Source organism: Balaenoptera physalus (assembly GCF_965194825.1).
Source record: "Balaenoptera physalus genome assembly, chromosome: 13".
Taxonomy (NCBI): Eukaryota; Metazoa; Chordata; class Mammalia; order Artiodactyla; family Balaenopteridae; genus Balaenoptera; species Balaenoptera physalus.
Window position 1 is genome coordinate 25,428,697 of NC_138892.1, and position 15,551 is coordinate 25,444,247.

General features: G+C 45.1%; 1 protein-coding gene across 1 annotated transcript in view; it reads left to right on the plus strand.

Annotated features, from left to right (window-relative positions):
• Window positions 1–38: 38 nt before the first annotated feature.
• Window positions 39–15,551, plus strand: part of HAL (histidine ammonia-lyase) — a 27,651-nt gene continuing 12,138 nt past the window's right edge. Inside the window, exons 1-14 of the mRNA XM_082419420.1 lie at window positions 39–4,350; window positions 5,044–5,104; window positions 5,211–5,238; window positions 5,579–5,653; window positions 5,746–5,818; window positions 5,912–5,978; window positions 6,275–6,312; window positions 7,150–7,275; window positions 9,470–9,609; window positions 11,502–11,549; window positions 12,203–12,350; window positions 13,118–13,213; window positions 13,311–13,369; window positions 14,241–14,321. Of these exons, the coding sequence (XP_082275546.1) occupies window positions 4,104–4,350; window positions 5,044–5,104; window positions 5,211–5,238; window positions 5,579–5,653; window positions 5,746–5,818; window positions 5,912–5,978; window positions 6,275–6,312; window positions 7,150–7,275; window positions 9,470–9,609; window positions 11,502–11,549; window positions 12,203–12,350; window positions 13,118–13,213; window positions 13,311–13,369; window positions 14,241–14,321 (1,287 nt within the window). The 5' untranslated portion in view covers window positions 39–4,103. The remainder of the gene's footprint in view (window positions 4,351–5,043; window positions 5,105–5,210; window positions 5,239–5,578; window positions 5,654–5,745; window positions 5,819–5,911; window positions 5,979–6,274; window positions 6,313–7,149; window positions 7,276–9,469; window positions 9,610–11,501; window positions 11,550–12,202; window positions 12,351–13,117; window positions 13,214–13,310; window positions 13,370–14,240; window positions 14,322–15,551) is intronic.

Below are 15,551 nucleotides of genomic sequence, written 5' to 3' on the forward strand. Positions count from 1 at the left end.
GATTTTTTCATTAATTTCATATTCATTTTCTCCCACTACGGTCACAAGATATGTCAACGTGTTATTTACCTCTTATTTTAAGCTCTTTAATTTGCATCTGCTGCACACCAAAAATTCAACATAATTAGGATTTTGCTTTTTAAATAACCTTAAAGATGAATACTTGGTTAGATTTGCTCGTCACCCAGCTGGGTGGACATAGGATGAATTCCCTTACCAAAATGTATAAACTAGTGGGAGCGCTCTGCTTCTCATACCCGGATCCACCTGCTGTCCTGTTTTCCTGACTTTAGGGTCAGATGGCCAACCTGAATACCACTGCTTCTCCCCTCAGTTATACCTGACAGTCTATTCAACCAGCCTCATCTCCTTAGTGGTCAGCAAACATTCTCCACCCATAAACAGCATACAGCACAGAGAAAGAAAGAGTTAAAAATAACAACAACTTTATCCAAGTGAGAGAGTAACAAAGAACCCCTATGAGTGTAATGCAGTGCCCCAGGGTGCCTCAGCACACAGTTTGGGAACCACTGTTGTATTAGTTAGGATTCTTTGACTGTAAGTGACAGCAACCCCAATGACTAGAAGTCAGAAAGGGAAAAGAGGATTATATTAAGGATACAGGGTAGGGGGAGGTTACCAGAATCTGAGGACGGACAGAAGGGAACTGACACCAGGACAGCAGAGACATCAATACTCTTATCTCCCATTTCTGTCTCTCTGGTCTACATTGTATAGTCTGGCTACCCCAGCTTTACGGTTGCCGATAGTTCTTACCACATGGAGAGACCGTCTCCATTCCAAACTCCCAAAGGTGAGACTCTGACCTAGCTTTGGTCCACCCCTGGCCAAATAAACTCTTGCAAAGAGAAATAGTGTCTTAGAGCATAAATGTGGGTGGGGGCATATCATCGTTAAATACCCTCCAGAAGTGCTAATGTAGTAGTTAAAAAAAATAAAATAAAATAAAAGTCTTAAATAGGAGCAAACACCCTGGCCCTTCCTGTAATCCTGACTTCTCCCCTGTTCTCACTCTCCCAAATGGTTCTCTCCTTTTGGACATGTTTCTACACTGCAGTGTGCTTCTATTTCTCAGGCTCTGCTCTCACTTGTCTCCACGCCAGGAATATCAGAGGAGAGAGTTCAGCTCAAATCCCTGGTATATAATCACAGTCGAATTGATTAGACTTTAGCTAATCCATGGACCCAGATGATGCTTTTGGAGGCTTCCCCCGCCCTATAAGTCCCCGGGAGGGACGGTCCCTTGTCCTCACCCATACTCTAAGCTAATGTCATTTTTCAGTTACACTGATTAGTGATACTGAAAGTGAATTGGGGCAAGGGATGCTTGAGGGTGGTCTTGAAGGATACTATGAAGGAGGAAGAAGGCGCTAAAGACAAATGTTTGTAGGGATTCACCTGGGGTCCACTCAGTAGAGTCTACACTTACTTCAGCTAATGAGCATATGTTGAATGTCTTTGTGCCAGGCTGGATATACACATAATTTCCGGGTGAACAAAAATAAGTAATTTCTACATAATGCTAAAGAAGTAAAGCAACCCAGAGAAGGGCCACTTACCCCAGTTGAAGCGTTTAGGGAATGCTTCCTGGAGAAGAGAAGGCCTAAACTGAGTCTTAAGGAATAAGAAATATCTAGCCAAGCAAAGAAAGTTGGAAGTGTTTTCCATCTGGGTGAAGAAAGAATAACATAAGTAAAGGTATTGACTTATGGTTTTTTTGTGTCATGAATTTGGACAGAGCCAGTGGAAATAGCTTGTCTCTGCTCCACGGTGTCTAGGGCCGGAGCTTGGAATCCTCAAACAGCTGGGCATGACTCAAATTGCATGACTCAAATTGTATGATCAGGCGGCTTCTTCCCTCACATGTCTGATGTCTGGCCTGGGATTACTCAGAAACTGGGCTCAGCTGGGGCCAGCAACTGGAGTGCCCAAGTAGTTTGGGTTTTCTCATAGCACAGGGGATAGTTGGACTTCTTATTAATCTTCTTTATACATCTGCATTCATCACCAGAGAGTAAGCACCATGAAGGTGGAGGATGTATCTTATTTCATTCCCGGCACCTAGCATAGTGCTTGGGACGTAACAGGCATTCAAGAATTATGTGTTGGATGAGGTAATGGAGTAGGACAGAAAGTTAAGGTGCTTCACATCTAAGGGCCTCAGTTTTCTGAGATGTAGTTGGTAAGGGCTTCCTCTGAGAATTAGAGGAGGTGGCTATTGAGAAGGTCCTTGAGGAGGGGGGTGACTGTTTGGGGAACTCTCTAAGGGGGAGGGGCATTAGGAGGCAGGGCCACCATCTACCCATCACAAGACTTTCTGTAGCAGAGCCTGCCTCTCCGGGTGAACACAGACGGAAGTTTGTTGTGATAACCCCGGGGGTGGGGGACGGGTGGCGGTTTATTCAGAGTGTAGGAATAGGGTTAGGGTTATAAAGGAATTTCAAAGTGCTGAAGAAAATGGTCCAGGCGAGTAACTAGGGGACCAGCTTCCAAGGAAAGTGAGGGAGAAAACCAGTGGGAAGTGCAAAGAAGAAGGAACTGACCGGAAGCCAGGTTCAAGGTCAGAGATGACTGACGTAAGGGGAGAACGGGAAGGCGAGGAGGCTGTGGTCAGAAGGTGGGGTACTGGAATTTAAGATTTCTTATGTGGATGAAATTCAGGTGATGATGAATTCCAGAGTGCGGTCAGGATGTGGGTGGCTGAAGTGCAAGTTTTAATGAAGCGCAAGGAGGGGCAGCTCTTTCTTTGTACACTTCCCCGGGAAGGTTTCAGAGAAGGACGTTCTGGGTGTGGGTGTTTTCTATAATATCACAACTGTGTCTCTATTCCCAACAGGAGTCTGTTTTAGTGGAAACAGACTTTTCAGGATTTTTCCACTGGAATAATCCAATTTCTAGACACTGGCTTACTACTAAAATGCTGCCTAGTTAAAACAGTGCCAACATTTCCTTGATTCCCTTTTCATGCTCTTCAGAGTTCCTTAATACTAGTTAATGAATCGGGTGCAGGGAGCAGTAATCTGTGTTGAAGAAGCTTCCTTGGATTAGGGATATCCATTCAGGATACCACGATGAAAGAACATTTATAAAGCAATATAGGTATATATTAAAGTCCAAATAATAGTCATCACAAACACTTCCATAGCATTTCCATTGTACCAGGTGCTGCTCTAAGGGCTTTACATATACGAACTCACTTAATCCTCCCAAAAGCCCTTTGAAATAGGTACTATTATCATCCCCATTTTGTAGGTGAAGAAACAGAGGCCCAGAGAAGTCAAGTAACTTGCCCAAATGTCACACAGCTGGGAAATGGCAGGACCAGGATTTGATCCCAGGTAGATACTGCAAACACTGCAGTGAGGAAATTAGCCCCTTTGCCTTTTGATGAGGAAACAGAGGCTAATCAATAACTTACTGCTCCAGGCTAATAAGCGGTGGAGCTGGAGTCCAAGCCGAGGTGGCTGTCACCCAAATGGTGACCTTTAGTTGTGAAAATGACCTCTGGCCTTGCCCTCTCCCTTTGTGGAGGGACAGCTTCAGAAAACCTTCATAGTGGTAAGGGCGGAGTTGCTCAACACGTATTTGAGAATAAACAAATGCATGAAGATTGCCACACTCCCTGGTGTCACAGTTGGCCACCAATGTGAAGAGCATTTTACAGTTGAGTAATTCCAGATAAAGACAGGAACATGGTGTTTATAAGCTGCCCTTATTGGAGGAGGACGCAGACAGAAACCAGGGGAGGGAGGAATCAGGGCCCCTGCGGAGACAGGGCCAGCAGCAGGGTCGGCTGGCTCTAGGACCCGAGGGCGGGAGAACCCAGGCCTCGCTGGCAGCAGACCTGGACGGCGGGTGGAAAGGCGGCCTGCATCCCGCTCTCCTGCCCCTCGCTCAGCTGCAAAAATATCAACGGGACACCGTGGGGCGCTCAATAAATATTTGTCCAATGCGTGAATGAGTAAAGGCAAGGGAGGGGGCGTGTTTTGAAAGCCCATCCCACTTCTCCCTATCAACCACACCTCGGTAGTCATTCCCGGATAAAACTCTCCCCTCCTGGTGACTGTCGCCAGCGGACGACCATGCCCAGGTATACGGTGCACGTGCGCGGAGAGTGGCTGGCGGTGCCCTGCCAGGATGCGCAGCTCACGGTGGGCTGGCTGGGCCGGGAGGCCGTACGGAGGTACATCAAGAACAAGCCAGACAATGGTGGCTTCACCTCGGTGGACAACGTGAGCTTCCTCGTGCGCCGCTGCAAGGGCCTGGGCCTGCTGGACCACGAGGACCCGCTGGAGGTGGCCCTGGAGGACAACGAGTTCGTGGAAGTGGGTGAGTGGCCGGAGGGGAGGGGTGCGAATCACTCGGCCGGGCATTCGGGGAGGGACGGTCCCTTGTCCTCCCCAGTTGGGGCGGGGGGGTGGGGGGACGGGGCGGGATTCTCGCACACCCCTGCGAGGAAGGCAGGAGTCTTATCCACCTTTTACAACGAGGCAGCCGACTCGGAAAGGAGGAGACTTCTTACTAGTAGCAAAGACTAGATTTGAACTCAAGACCGCAGGGCTGAAGCCTTTTGCAGTTACTGAATCATTTTGAAAATCCCTTTGCCCTTCAAAAGAACCTCACCAGACTGGAGGCCAGTAGCATAGATTTAAAACAAAATTAAATCTATTTTGTTTAACGAAACTATCAAATATTAAAACACATAGATTTAAATATTAAATATATTTAAAATATTAAATATTAAAACAATAGATTTAAAACAAAATAAAGCCGGTGATGGGGATGGAGGTGGGGTTGGATCTTGAACTTTCACTTAAACCCTTTCATGCATGCCTGGCACCTACATCTCTGCCTTTTGCTCTCCTCCTTTGTAAATTTAAAAGCATGAGAAGTCGTTTTAAAGCAGCCATTTCTGTAGAATTTCGAAGGCAATTGAAGAGCCCTTTTCTTGGTTTACCAGTAACGCCAAAAGTGGCTCTCCACTGTGATCCCTAAGGGGTCTCTCTTGCACTCTTGTTTCAGTTATAGAAGGGGATGCCATGTCTTCCGACTTCATTCCATCGCAACCAGAAGGAGTTTACCTGTATCCTTTTCTGCAGGCTTGTTGGTCTGCTCTGGGGGCTACTGCTGCCAATGATGGGGCTGGGGCTTTTCCACACTACCCAGTATCTTCCTTTACCTGGCTACAGATACAGCAAATACCGGGAACCCGAAAAGGTAAGTTTCAAACCACTTCCTTTTTTTAAGAAAATTAAGTCGCCCCACCCCTCATTTAAGGAGGGGGAGGGCTAGCAAAATTTATGACCAAGCATCATCAATGAGGACAGGGCTTTATCCAGCTCTGTGTAACAGGGAAAGGCATTATGCTTTTCCACTTCTAATTTTCCTTCCTGAACCTCCTCTTCAGCAAGCTGTCTTTGTAACTAGCACATTAGTGTTTGATAGTAGTGATAAAATCTCTGACGTGTCAGAGCTTAATTCTGCTTCAGGCTTCCCTACTCTTTTGTTTGAGCGACTAAGCTGTTTGCACTCACGGAGATTCCCTTCTTTTGTGCAGTACATTGCCTTAGATGGGGACAGCCTGACCACAGAGGATCTGGTCAGCTTGGGCAAGGGACACTACAAAATCAAGGTATGCTGGAGGGAGGGGAAGGACATCCTCTGACTTTTTTCGCGGCACGTGTAAATCTTTGACATGTTCAGCTCTGACCAATGTTTTCCTAGCTCACCCCCACTGCTGAAAAGAAGGTGCAGAACTCCAGGGAAGTCATAGAAAGCATCGTGAAAGAAAAAACTGGTATCCTTTTCTCTTTGTATTACGCAGTTCTTTTTATAGGCTTAAAAAAATGCCGCCTGTGTCTAATTGTATAACGTCTGGTTTTTATTCTAGTTGTTTACGGCATTACTACAGGTTTTGGGAAATTTGCCAGAACTGTAATTCCTGTCAGTAAACTAGAGTAAGTTTGATTCCTCCCCACCAAACACACACACAGTCACATGCCAACTATTCTCATTTTGGAGATTTCTTTCAACAACAGAAATAATTAACATTTGCCCCAATTTACAAATAAGGAGGGTGAGGCTCGGATTAACTCACACATGAGTTGACATAGAAAACACAGACTTGCTGGTTTCTTCCATTGCCCTATCATGCCTATTCTGTCCCTCCAAAGATTTAAAACTATGTTCCCAGCTGAGGGAACATTTTCACGGTGAGGTATCTAAGAGGGTTTTTTTTTTCTTTCTCTTCCAGGGAGCTCCAGGTCAACCTAGTACGTTCACATTCTTCAGGTAACTCACTCCAAACATTCAGGGCCTCCTAGATCTTGTTTGATTTGAATGAAGTGCAGTCGGTCCTCGGTATCTCCGGGTTCTGCATTCCCAGATTCAACCAGCCTGGGATGTTGGCTGAATCCACAGATTAGGAACCCGCAGATGCTGAGGGCCGACTGTACTACATCACTTTATATAAGGAACTTGAACATCTGGGGATTTTGGTGTCTGCAGGGGGGTTGGGTTGGGGGCCCTGGAACCAATACCCGGATGACTGTGTAGCATAGTGTCAGGCATCCTTTAACAGCGTCCAGAAGCTAGCGGATCCCAAGGAGTAGGTGCCAATTCTGCTGCCGGGGGATGGAGAGGGGGGAAGCAGAAAGCATCAGACAAGACCACCTTTCAGCTGAATCTCAGAAAAAGGAATGGGCCAGGTGAAAGGATGGGGTTGGGATGGGAGCGTGAATACCGTCGTGCCAAGAGGGTGATGCAGTCAGGGGACACGAAATTAAGGCTGGAACTCAGGGAGGAGTAGTTCGGGACAAGGTGAGATGGGAAAGTCTGTCAAGAATCCCATCAGACTGCAAGACAGCTTGTGCTGAGGAGTCCAGACGCTATTCTAAGGGTATTGAGGAGGGCGGGGCGTTCACTGACGCTTCCAAGAAGGGGAAGTGAGAAGGCAAAACTGGATTCTCGTATCTGTCTGGAAGATGAGACTTGAAGAAGCAAGACAATCAGGAGAGAAAGCAGTGCAACTATCTGAGCCAAGACGTGGAGAGAAATTTGAGATGGAGACGGCTGGGAGAAGGAAAAGCTTTTGTTTTTCTTGGAGAAAACTTCAATTCTGTTTTGTAGGTGTTGGGAAACCACTAATCCCTGAGAGATGTCGGATGCTCTTGGCTTTAAGGGTCAATGTCTTGGCCAAAGGATACAGTGGCATTTCCCTGGAGACTCTCAAACAAGTTATCGAAGTATTTAATGGTAATGCAACAGATACCCAACTGACCCTCCGATGAGGCTGTGTGTGTACCACAGGTAGACTTGATTGACGGGGTGGTGAGAAATTGGTGAGAAGAGAAGACATAAACTAATGGAGATGAGTGGAAAATGAGCTTGGCAAGAAGGAGGTTAGCTAGATGGGGGTGCAAGGTAGGAGTGAGGCAGAGACTCTTACTCCTGTGGACTTTCACCCATTCTCTATCAGCCTTCACTTAGCATTTGGCATCTTTAAGACTAGAACAAGCCCCTTAAGTCTGGCCTTAAGTTCAGGGCTGGAGAGAACCTTGGATTCAGTGGTGTTTAAATGTGGTTAGAGAAGTTGCATCAAATCATCTGGGAAACATAACGATTCCTGGTTGTCCACCCCAAAGACCGATTCAGTAGTTCTGGTTGGTGCCTGGGAATCTGAAATCTTCATGCTCCCCAGGGGGTGGGATAGCCAGACTTGAAAAACTGAAATTCAGTCTCTTACAAAGGTAGAAGAGAAATATGCAGATGAAAGGCTTGCTTGTGATCAGGAAGCTGTCTAGCGCCAAGATAGGAGGCAGCTCAACTCTTCGGAGCTTGCTTCTTGGGATAATTCTAGTGTGGAGATGAGATTTGACATGCGTGGGAGGCCATTGTCCCTTCCCACAAATAAGGATAAATATTCTAGGTCAGTGGAAACTTGGGGACTCTTTGGGGTGAAGGAGTGGGAGGAAAAGCAGGGCTGGGCAGTCACATAGAGCAAAACACATGCTAGATTTTCTGTGCTATAGGCACAAGTGACCTATAAATATGATATGCCAATCAGTGAATAGCAATTGAATGAACAATATATAGTATACAAGGCTGTGCTGAACCAACCAGCAGTGATTCAACACCTATTTCTACTCCCACCCAGTCTGCCCGACTATAAGCCTAAAATCCCAGATAGTGCAACTTCAGCCGTGAATCCACCTGTGCTTTATGGGTGAGCCCAGGGTACCTCTGTGTCCTAGAGTTCTGAGAATTCCGCAGGGTGAACTATGACCTGGAAGCTGACCTGTGGGTGGCACTGCTTTATCTTACTGACATTACGTAGCAGTTGGAAAAAAACTGCTATCAGTAGTCTGAGTTTACCTTGGAAATGTAGCCTCCTTTTTGAGTAACTTAATGGGAATTTCCTCCAAAACAGTACACGTCCATGTATAAGTGCTGGTGAGGTGGCAGACTGGGTGACCAGGAATTGGGCAGAAGAGAAGAGAGCAAATTGACTATGACTTTACCTCCCCAGAGAACCCCTGTTAAAACCCTGGTGCACCTTATCTTTCTAGAACAATTTGTATTACTTTTTTTTAATGTATTTTTTTAAGTCTTTATTGAATTTGTTACAATATTGCTTCTGTTTTATGTTTTGGTTTTTTGGCGGTGAGGCATGGGGGATCTTAGTTCCCCAACCAGGGATCGAACCCGCACCCCCTGAATTGGAAGGTGAAGTCTTAACCACTGGACCACCGGGGAAGTCCCTGTATTACTTTTCTAATGTAAACGTTTACATGTTTTCAAACATTCTCCAATAGTTTTTAATGGCTACATACACCAATCAGTCCTATGAAAGTCTCTTTATTTCCTATTTGGATCATTTTAAACTTTATGTTCTTAGAAATAAGGCAGCAAAGAATAACAGCTAGCTCCTGATCACATCTTTAAGATACATTGCTAGAATTTCTAGAAATTTCTAGGTCAGATTAGAACATGCACAGTAACAGTAAACAAAGGGGCAGAGGACCAAGGAGAAGGAAGAAGTTAAGGGAAGAGATAGTCATTATGGGGGTACGGGTTCCAGATCACCTTTCTTCCATGCAGTCTGACCTTAATTCTTTATGTACAGTGTTCTCCCACCCCCTTCACACAGCATATCCGAGCATGTCCTGGCTTAAATCTGTAACGCTTCCCGTTGTCCTTAGGATAAAGTCTAAACTTAAAGTGGCTTACAGAGAAAGCTTTGCTCCCGGGAGGGTCCTCCTTCCTTCCCTCCTTTCTTTCTCTCTTCCTTGCCTTTGTTTCTCTCTTTCTCCCCCTCTCCTTTTTCTTTCTCTAGCAGTTCAGCCAGGTCCCTTAAGCATTAGTTGTGCTTGAGGAATTGTCTTTCCCTAAAGCGAGGATGGCCTGAATGAAGTGCTCTTGAAGTAACCGGTGCCTCCTTCTCTCCCAGCCTCCTGCCTGCCCTATGTTCCAGAGAAAGGAACTGTTGGTGCCAGTGGAGACCTTGCCCCACTCTCTCATCTTGCTCTTGGGCTAATTGGGGAAGGGAAGATGTGGTCTCCGAAGAGTGGCTGGGCTGACGCTAAATACGTAAGATTTTAATAACAGCTTCCACCTGCAGTAATTTCCCGAGGCTGGACACCAGGTGTACTTGCATGCTTTCTAGCACTCCATCCTTACAGCAGCCCAACAAGGGAGCCACTGTTATCCCTATTCTATGGCTGTGACAACTGAAGCTTAGAAGTGTGGACAGAGTCAGGAGCTCAGCCGTAGCGCAGTACAGATGTCAAACTAGACAAGGCTCTTAGCTTCCATATGCAACTGTCAGCCTTCTGGACTTGGTGATCACCTTGGTAAAAAGGTACAGCAGCCAGTGTTAATTGCGGGAATTTATTCTGCATCTAAAACATTTCCAGTGCCTATCCAGGAGGTCACATGTTGTTGCAGGTTTATTTACTTGCTGGTCTAATAGGTACAGAGCTGTGGATCATAGCACTGACTTATAACCTCTGGAAAGGAGGTTCCACTCCCCCCTTCCCCCCAAAGCTCTCATCTGGTGGCCAATCAGAAAGGCTTGTTTTTGATAAAGCTTTAACGTTTTCTTCATTCATCTCCAAATTCATCAGAGCAGCCCAAAGAATTGTTTGAAGTGTCGTCTCTGATCTCTTGCTGGGAGGTCCCCTAACAGTAACTGAAGGGGCAGAGGACCAAGGAGGAAGAAGTTAAGGGAACAGATAGTCCTTCGGGGGTTCGGGTTCCAGATCACCTTCCTTCTATGCAGACTGATCTTGATTATTTCTCTATGTACAGTGTTCCCACAACCAACTTCACACAGCAAATCCAAGCGTGTCCTGGCCAAAACGTGTAATGCTTCTCACTGTCCTCAGGATGATGTCTAAAATTAAAGTGGCTTACAAGAGTCTTGCTTGTCATATCCACACCCCCCAGCCAAATCCTTCCCCACCAACACTGTACATCACAGAAGCGAGAGGTGGCCTGCAGCTGGAGTGCCCTGTGTCCTAGGCAGAGGGACCGGCCATGTCCATTCTTCTGTTCCTGCTTCTGATTAAGTCCTCTGAGAAACTTCCCTCTCTGCTCTTCTGGTTCTTTTCCCTACAGGCCCACCCCGTCAACTCCCTTTTGCCCCTCCTTTGTGCCCTCCCAGCATCTTATGTGATTATTTTCCACGGAACCTTACCCACTTCCTACCTCCTGTTACACTTAACATACTATGTCTGTGTTTGCCCTTGAGCTTGTCTGTCTCCATTTTTCCTACCCTCAGCCCCACTCCTGGGACAGAGTTAATCATGTGATAGATATCCTAATAAGCTTGTGAAATTGACAGAGTCAGTGGTCCTGCCTCTGTGTCTTCCTTCTTCCCTAGAGGGATCTTAACCTAGTGATTGCTTTCACTTCTTTTATTTCTGCCCATTTCTCCTCAGGATTCTGTGTCCATCTCTTGGGCCCATAAGGCCCTCTTCACTGGCGCTCACACATTTGCCATACAAGTGAGAAGCCCTGCTCTGAGGTTCTGCTAGTGTTCAGACAAGTGGGACGAGGGTGGAGGACTTTTAGGTCAAGCTCTGGAGGCCAGGGAATGTGGACAGAGTTTGGAGCTCAGCCTTAGCGCACCTGCATCTGGATGTGCATCTGCTCAGGAAGCAGCAGTAAAAAAAAAAAGTGAATCACTAAAGTGGAAACTGAATGCAAAGGACCTAGAAACCAACATTCAGGGTTGATTTTGTAGACACTAGCCCCTGATGTAGGTACAAAAATTACTCGAAAGCTAAGTCTGCTTGCAGACTAAAGAACAGAACTAGAGAATAGACCAGCGAAGATAAATAGAACCAATTCACATAGGTCTAATCTTTTATAAGACAGACCTTCGGGCTTAAAAAATCTTTTATTGGATTCCACATGAAATTAGAAATACGCTGGTATTTCATTTGATACCCATTTTTACCCCTTAAATCATTCTACAGGTCCTGGCAGCTCATGGATTGAAACCAATTGTTTTGAAGCCAAAAGAGGTAAGGAGACTCAAGGAAAATTTGTTCGTTTTAACAAATCTTTACTTAATAGCTATTTTCAGTCTTAATATCAGCCTCACTGGTTTCTTAAAATAAACATAGCTTCCATGTTTGCTTAAGTTGGGCACTGAAGAAAGGGCTCTGCCGTAAGCACTGAAAAGACTCTTCAGGCCACAGATGCTTAGGGGTTCTCTTACAGAAGAACTTAAACTTCAAATCGGGATCTCTAAGGACCCCTAAGAGATGCTGTAAGCCAACATCCCTTGGGATGCTCTAAGCCAAGAGTCTCAGACCAGAAATTTTTCAAGGTGTCTTGTCTATAATGATGAGAAGTTGAAGAAGAAATGCAGCATAATTAAGAGCTAAAGATTTGATACGCCATCTACATTGGAGCACCACTGCTGCCTTAATGACGGGGATACTTAACAGCTACTCCATTTGCTCGATTTATACTAATGATTTCACAGATGATGGCACTTCATCCTTGCACACTTAAATAAGCATTACTGCCCTGCACTTTAGAAACCATGGAGCAACATCATTCAGCTGACAGGCTAACTTTTCTCTTATGAAAGCAAAAGATATGAAATCAACTTGCACATACACTTGTTACAACAAACAGCGTTAGGAAACTTCTCTCCCCTTCCACAAAGGGTCTGGCGCTTATCAACGGGACGCAGATGATCACCTCCCTGGGCTGTGAAGCAGTGGAGAGAGCCAGTGCCATTGCTCGGCAGGCTGACATAGTGGCGTCCTTGACCCTTGAGGTGTTGAAGGGCACCACCAAAGCCTTCGATACTGGTCAGCATGGCTCTTCTGTTGGTTTGCTATTCATTCAGGCAGAGCTCGGGCGCAGTGGGGGAGGGGAGGCTGGTCAAGGTGTTCAGACACGGGAGTGGTGGGGGTAGATGGTAGGGAAGAAGAAAATCCAAGTGCCTGTCCCTTCGTAGGACTGCTGCAGCTTCATCTAAGTTACGCCACACTTGACCCTTGAAACGACCATGTTTCACAGACAAATGCTGACCCAGAGGGTTAAGTGACCTGCCCCAGATCAGCAGCTCTGACTCCCATCAAACTACATGTTGTCTTAAGAATCTATGGGCAGGATTTGAGAACTAGAGTAGGATTAGTGCTGATCCCCATTTGAAAATCGGGAGAGAAAAATTGTAGAAGTGGTAGCTTTTCTAGAAAGTAATGACTTGGAAAGACTCCCTACTCTTATATGTAGTAGGACCAAAAAAAAACTGTCTAAAAAATGACTTAGCTAAATTAGGCCACTATTGAGCTCCCTTCCATTATGAGCCTAAACTTTTTTAGGGTAGGCCCAGTGTCTTGAGTTGAATTCCCAGAGATCTCAACACATAGTTTGCCCTCAGATATTTAAAGTAGAAAGAATAAAGTCCATAAGGAAAATCTTGCTTTTGGAGTTACGTTTCTAATCCTGAGTGATGGTTAAGGACCCCTGGACTTTTGAGGGCTGTGTCAGCACAGTGGATGGTTCTGTGCCAGCGATGGTAGTTCATTCAATATAAGAATTGCTCAGACTTTTCCGCTTTCATCAATTCTAGACATTCACGCTGTTCGCCCTCATCGTGGGCAAGTTGAAGTCGCTTTTCGGTTTCGGTCCCTCTTGGACTCAGATCACCATCCATCTGAAATAGCAGGTCTGGGCGTGCCTATGTGAGTGAGCTTATTTGCTTTTGGAAATAATTGGAAAGAATTGCTAACATGCCCCCTGCCATCCCTGTATCTTTTCCACAGAAAGTCACAGGTTCTGTGATCGTGTTCAGGATGCTTACACCTTGCGCTGCTGTCCACAGGTAAACAAAAAAGCCAACAAGTTTCTATTCTTTCCCCCAGTTTGTCGGGGTGGGGAGTAGAAAGAGAGGAAGGTGTTAGAAAGTCACGTAATGGTCAGTGGTAATCCAGATTTCTTTACTGCCTCTATTAAAAATGATGTATATGTAATATTTCCACTTTCCAATTATCATAAAGTTTCTGTTCTATATAGTAAGCTGCTTGTTTCCCTTTGAATTACTTTGCTCAACCCCCGGGGAGAGAAGTCCGACGGACAGCTTGTTGTTTTGGTTTAGTGCCCTAACTTAAAAAAATTCTTAGTAATAGCATCATCCTAACCAGTTAATGGAGTTTTACTGGCTCTACCTGTTAGATAGAACTAGAACCAGCCTGCCAGGAACGTTCACGGGGAAATCTAACCACAATTCAAGGGCATATCCATGGTTAGATCTTATCTGCATTTAATAGGCAGACATAAACCACTATAAATGAATCTGTGAGTCGTAACTTTAAATATAAAATGCAGATGACCTGGGTTGGCATGAGGCAACCTATATTACAGATGTTCCAGCTCATTTGCAAATGGCAATTAGCTAAGTGACGGACTAACACGCATCTCAAGAGTGAAACAATATTTCAGGTTGTACCAAGTTCCAATCCGTAGGGTACTAAAGAGTCCTAGCATAAATACCCTGTTTTCCTTGTTCTCAGCAAGTTCTGTTTTAGCTTAGCTAGACTGAAAACATCTATGGGGAAGAATTGCCAAATTAGCTCTACAGTAAGAATAAATCCCAGTTTAAATGTTCTTGCTATTCTAATAAGAATATCAGACTATGTGACAGGGACCATTATCAGTGTCTTCCATGTATTAGCCCATTTGATCTTGTCTTTTAGATCCACGGTGTGGTGAACGACACAATAGCATTTGCGAAGAACATCATTACCACAGAAATTAACAGTGCAACAGATAATCCTGTATCTTTTGATGGTTTACTAATCTGTGATTGTAGAATTCCAGCTGGTCATTTTAAGATCTAAGTGATTGTTTTGTGTAGCCTCTCTGTTGCTCTGTTTCATAGACTAAGTACTTGGGCTCCGAGGTTAAATGCCTTGCTCTAGAGCTGAGCTGGTAAGTGGCAGAGGCAGGTCTGTGAACCTAGTCTCAGGTTCGGAGTCTAACGTGCTGTGCTTCCAAAACTGACAGATGAAAGATTAAAGGGGGTATTTCCAACATTGGCTGCAGGGTTTCACGAAGACCTCTGCCCTAAAACCCACTGCTGAGGTTGTTGGTAGAAGGATGAAGATCTACATCACAAGTGTGATTGTAGAGACCCTGGGTGGGATGGCATTTATGTGAGCCTTCCTAGGGCTAGTGATACCATGGTGCACTAAACAGAGACAACCTTTTAACACTTACCTAAGTATTGATCAAAGAGTTATGGCTTTCCTCATCCTGAGTTTATTTCTGACATGGAGTTTACTCAAATCAGTGTTCCCACATTTGTACAAAGAAGAGTAACAATGCTTCTGTCTCTCAAGGATGGAGCCCTTCTTTTCCTTCACGGTGTGGGTATCTCAGCATCATCTTGTTTTTGCTATGGAAGGTTCTGTGGTGGCTTAGTTCCCCCGGAAGTCGATGTGATCGGTCAGGAGGCACACAGGCAAAGTCTTCACAGAGACAGTACTTCCTTTGAAGACCATCCAACCCCTTAGGAATCTATTTCTCCTACCCCACATCTGCCTCAGTTCTTTTTTTTTTTTTTTTTTTTTTTTTAGTTCTTAACATTGGAGAAAGTAGCCCTAAAACCCTTGCACAGCCCGGGCTAGCAGAGAGCAGCTGTATAAGGTTTCTCACTAGACCTTTTCAATGTGGCTTCTCTGACAAGCTTACTTCAGGATGTGCGTTTTATGTCCTCTCAGGTTGTTTTACAGTTAAGTCAGACCCAAGCTAAATACCCCTCAACTCACTAACCCTCCTCAACACCATCCACCCCCAAATGGAGAAGCGGTTTTCATGAACTCTATGCATTCTTCTCTCATCTCTTATTTCTTGCACTGTAGAGCAGAGGTATCCATTCTACACTTACATAATTTAGACTTGAAAGGGTATCTTATGGAGTAATAAAAAGCAAAACAAATAAACAAAAATACCATTAAATTACTGGCTAAGGGAGGGAGGATCATTCCCTGCTAAATTCTTCCCCC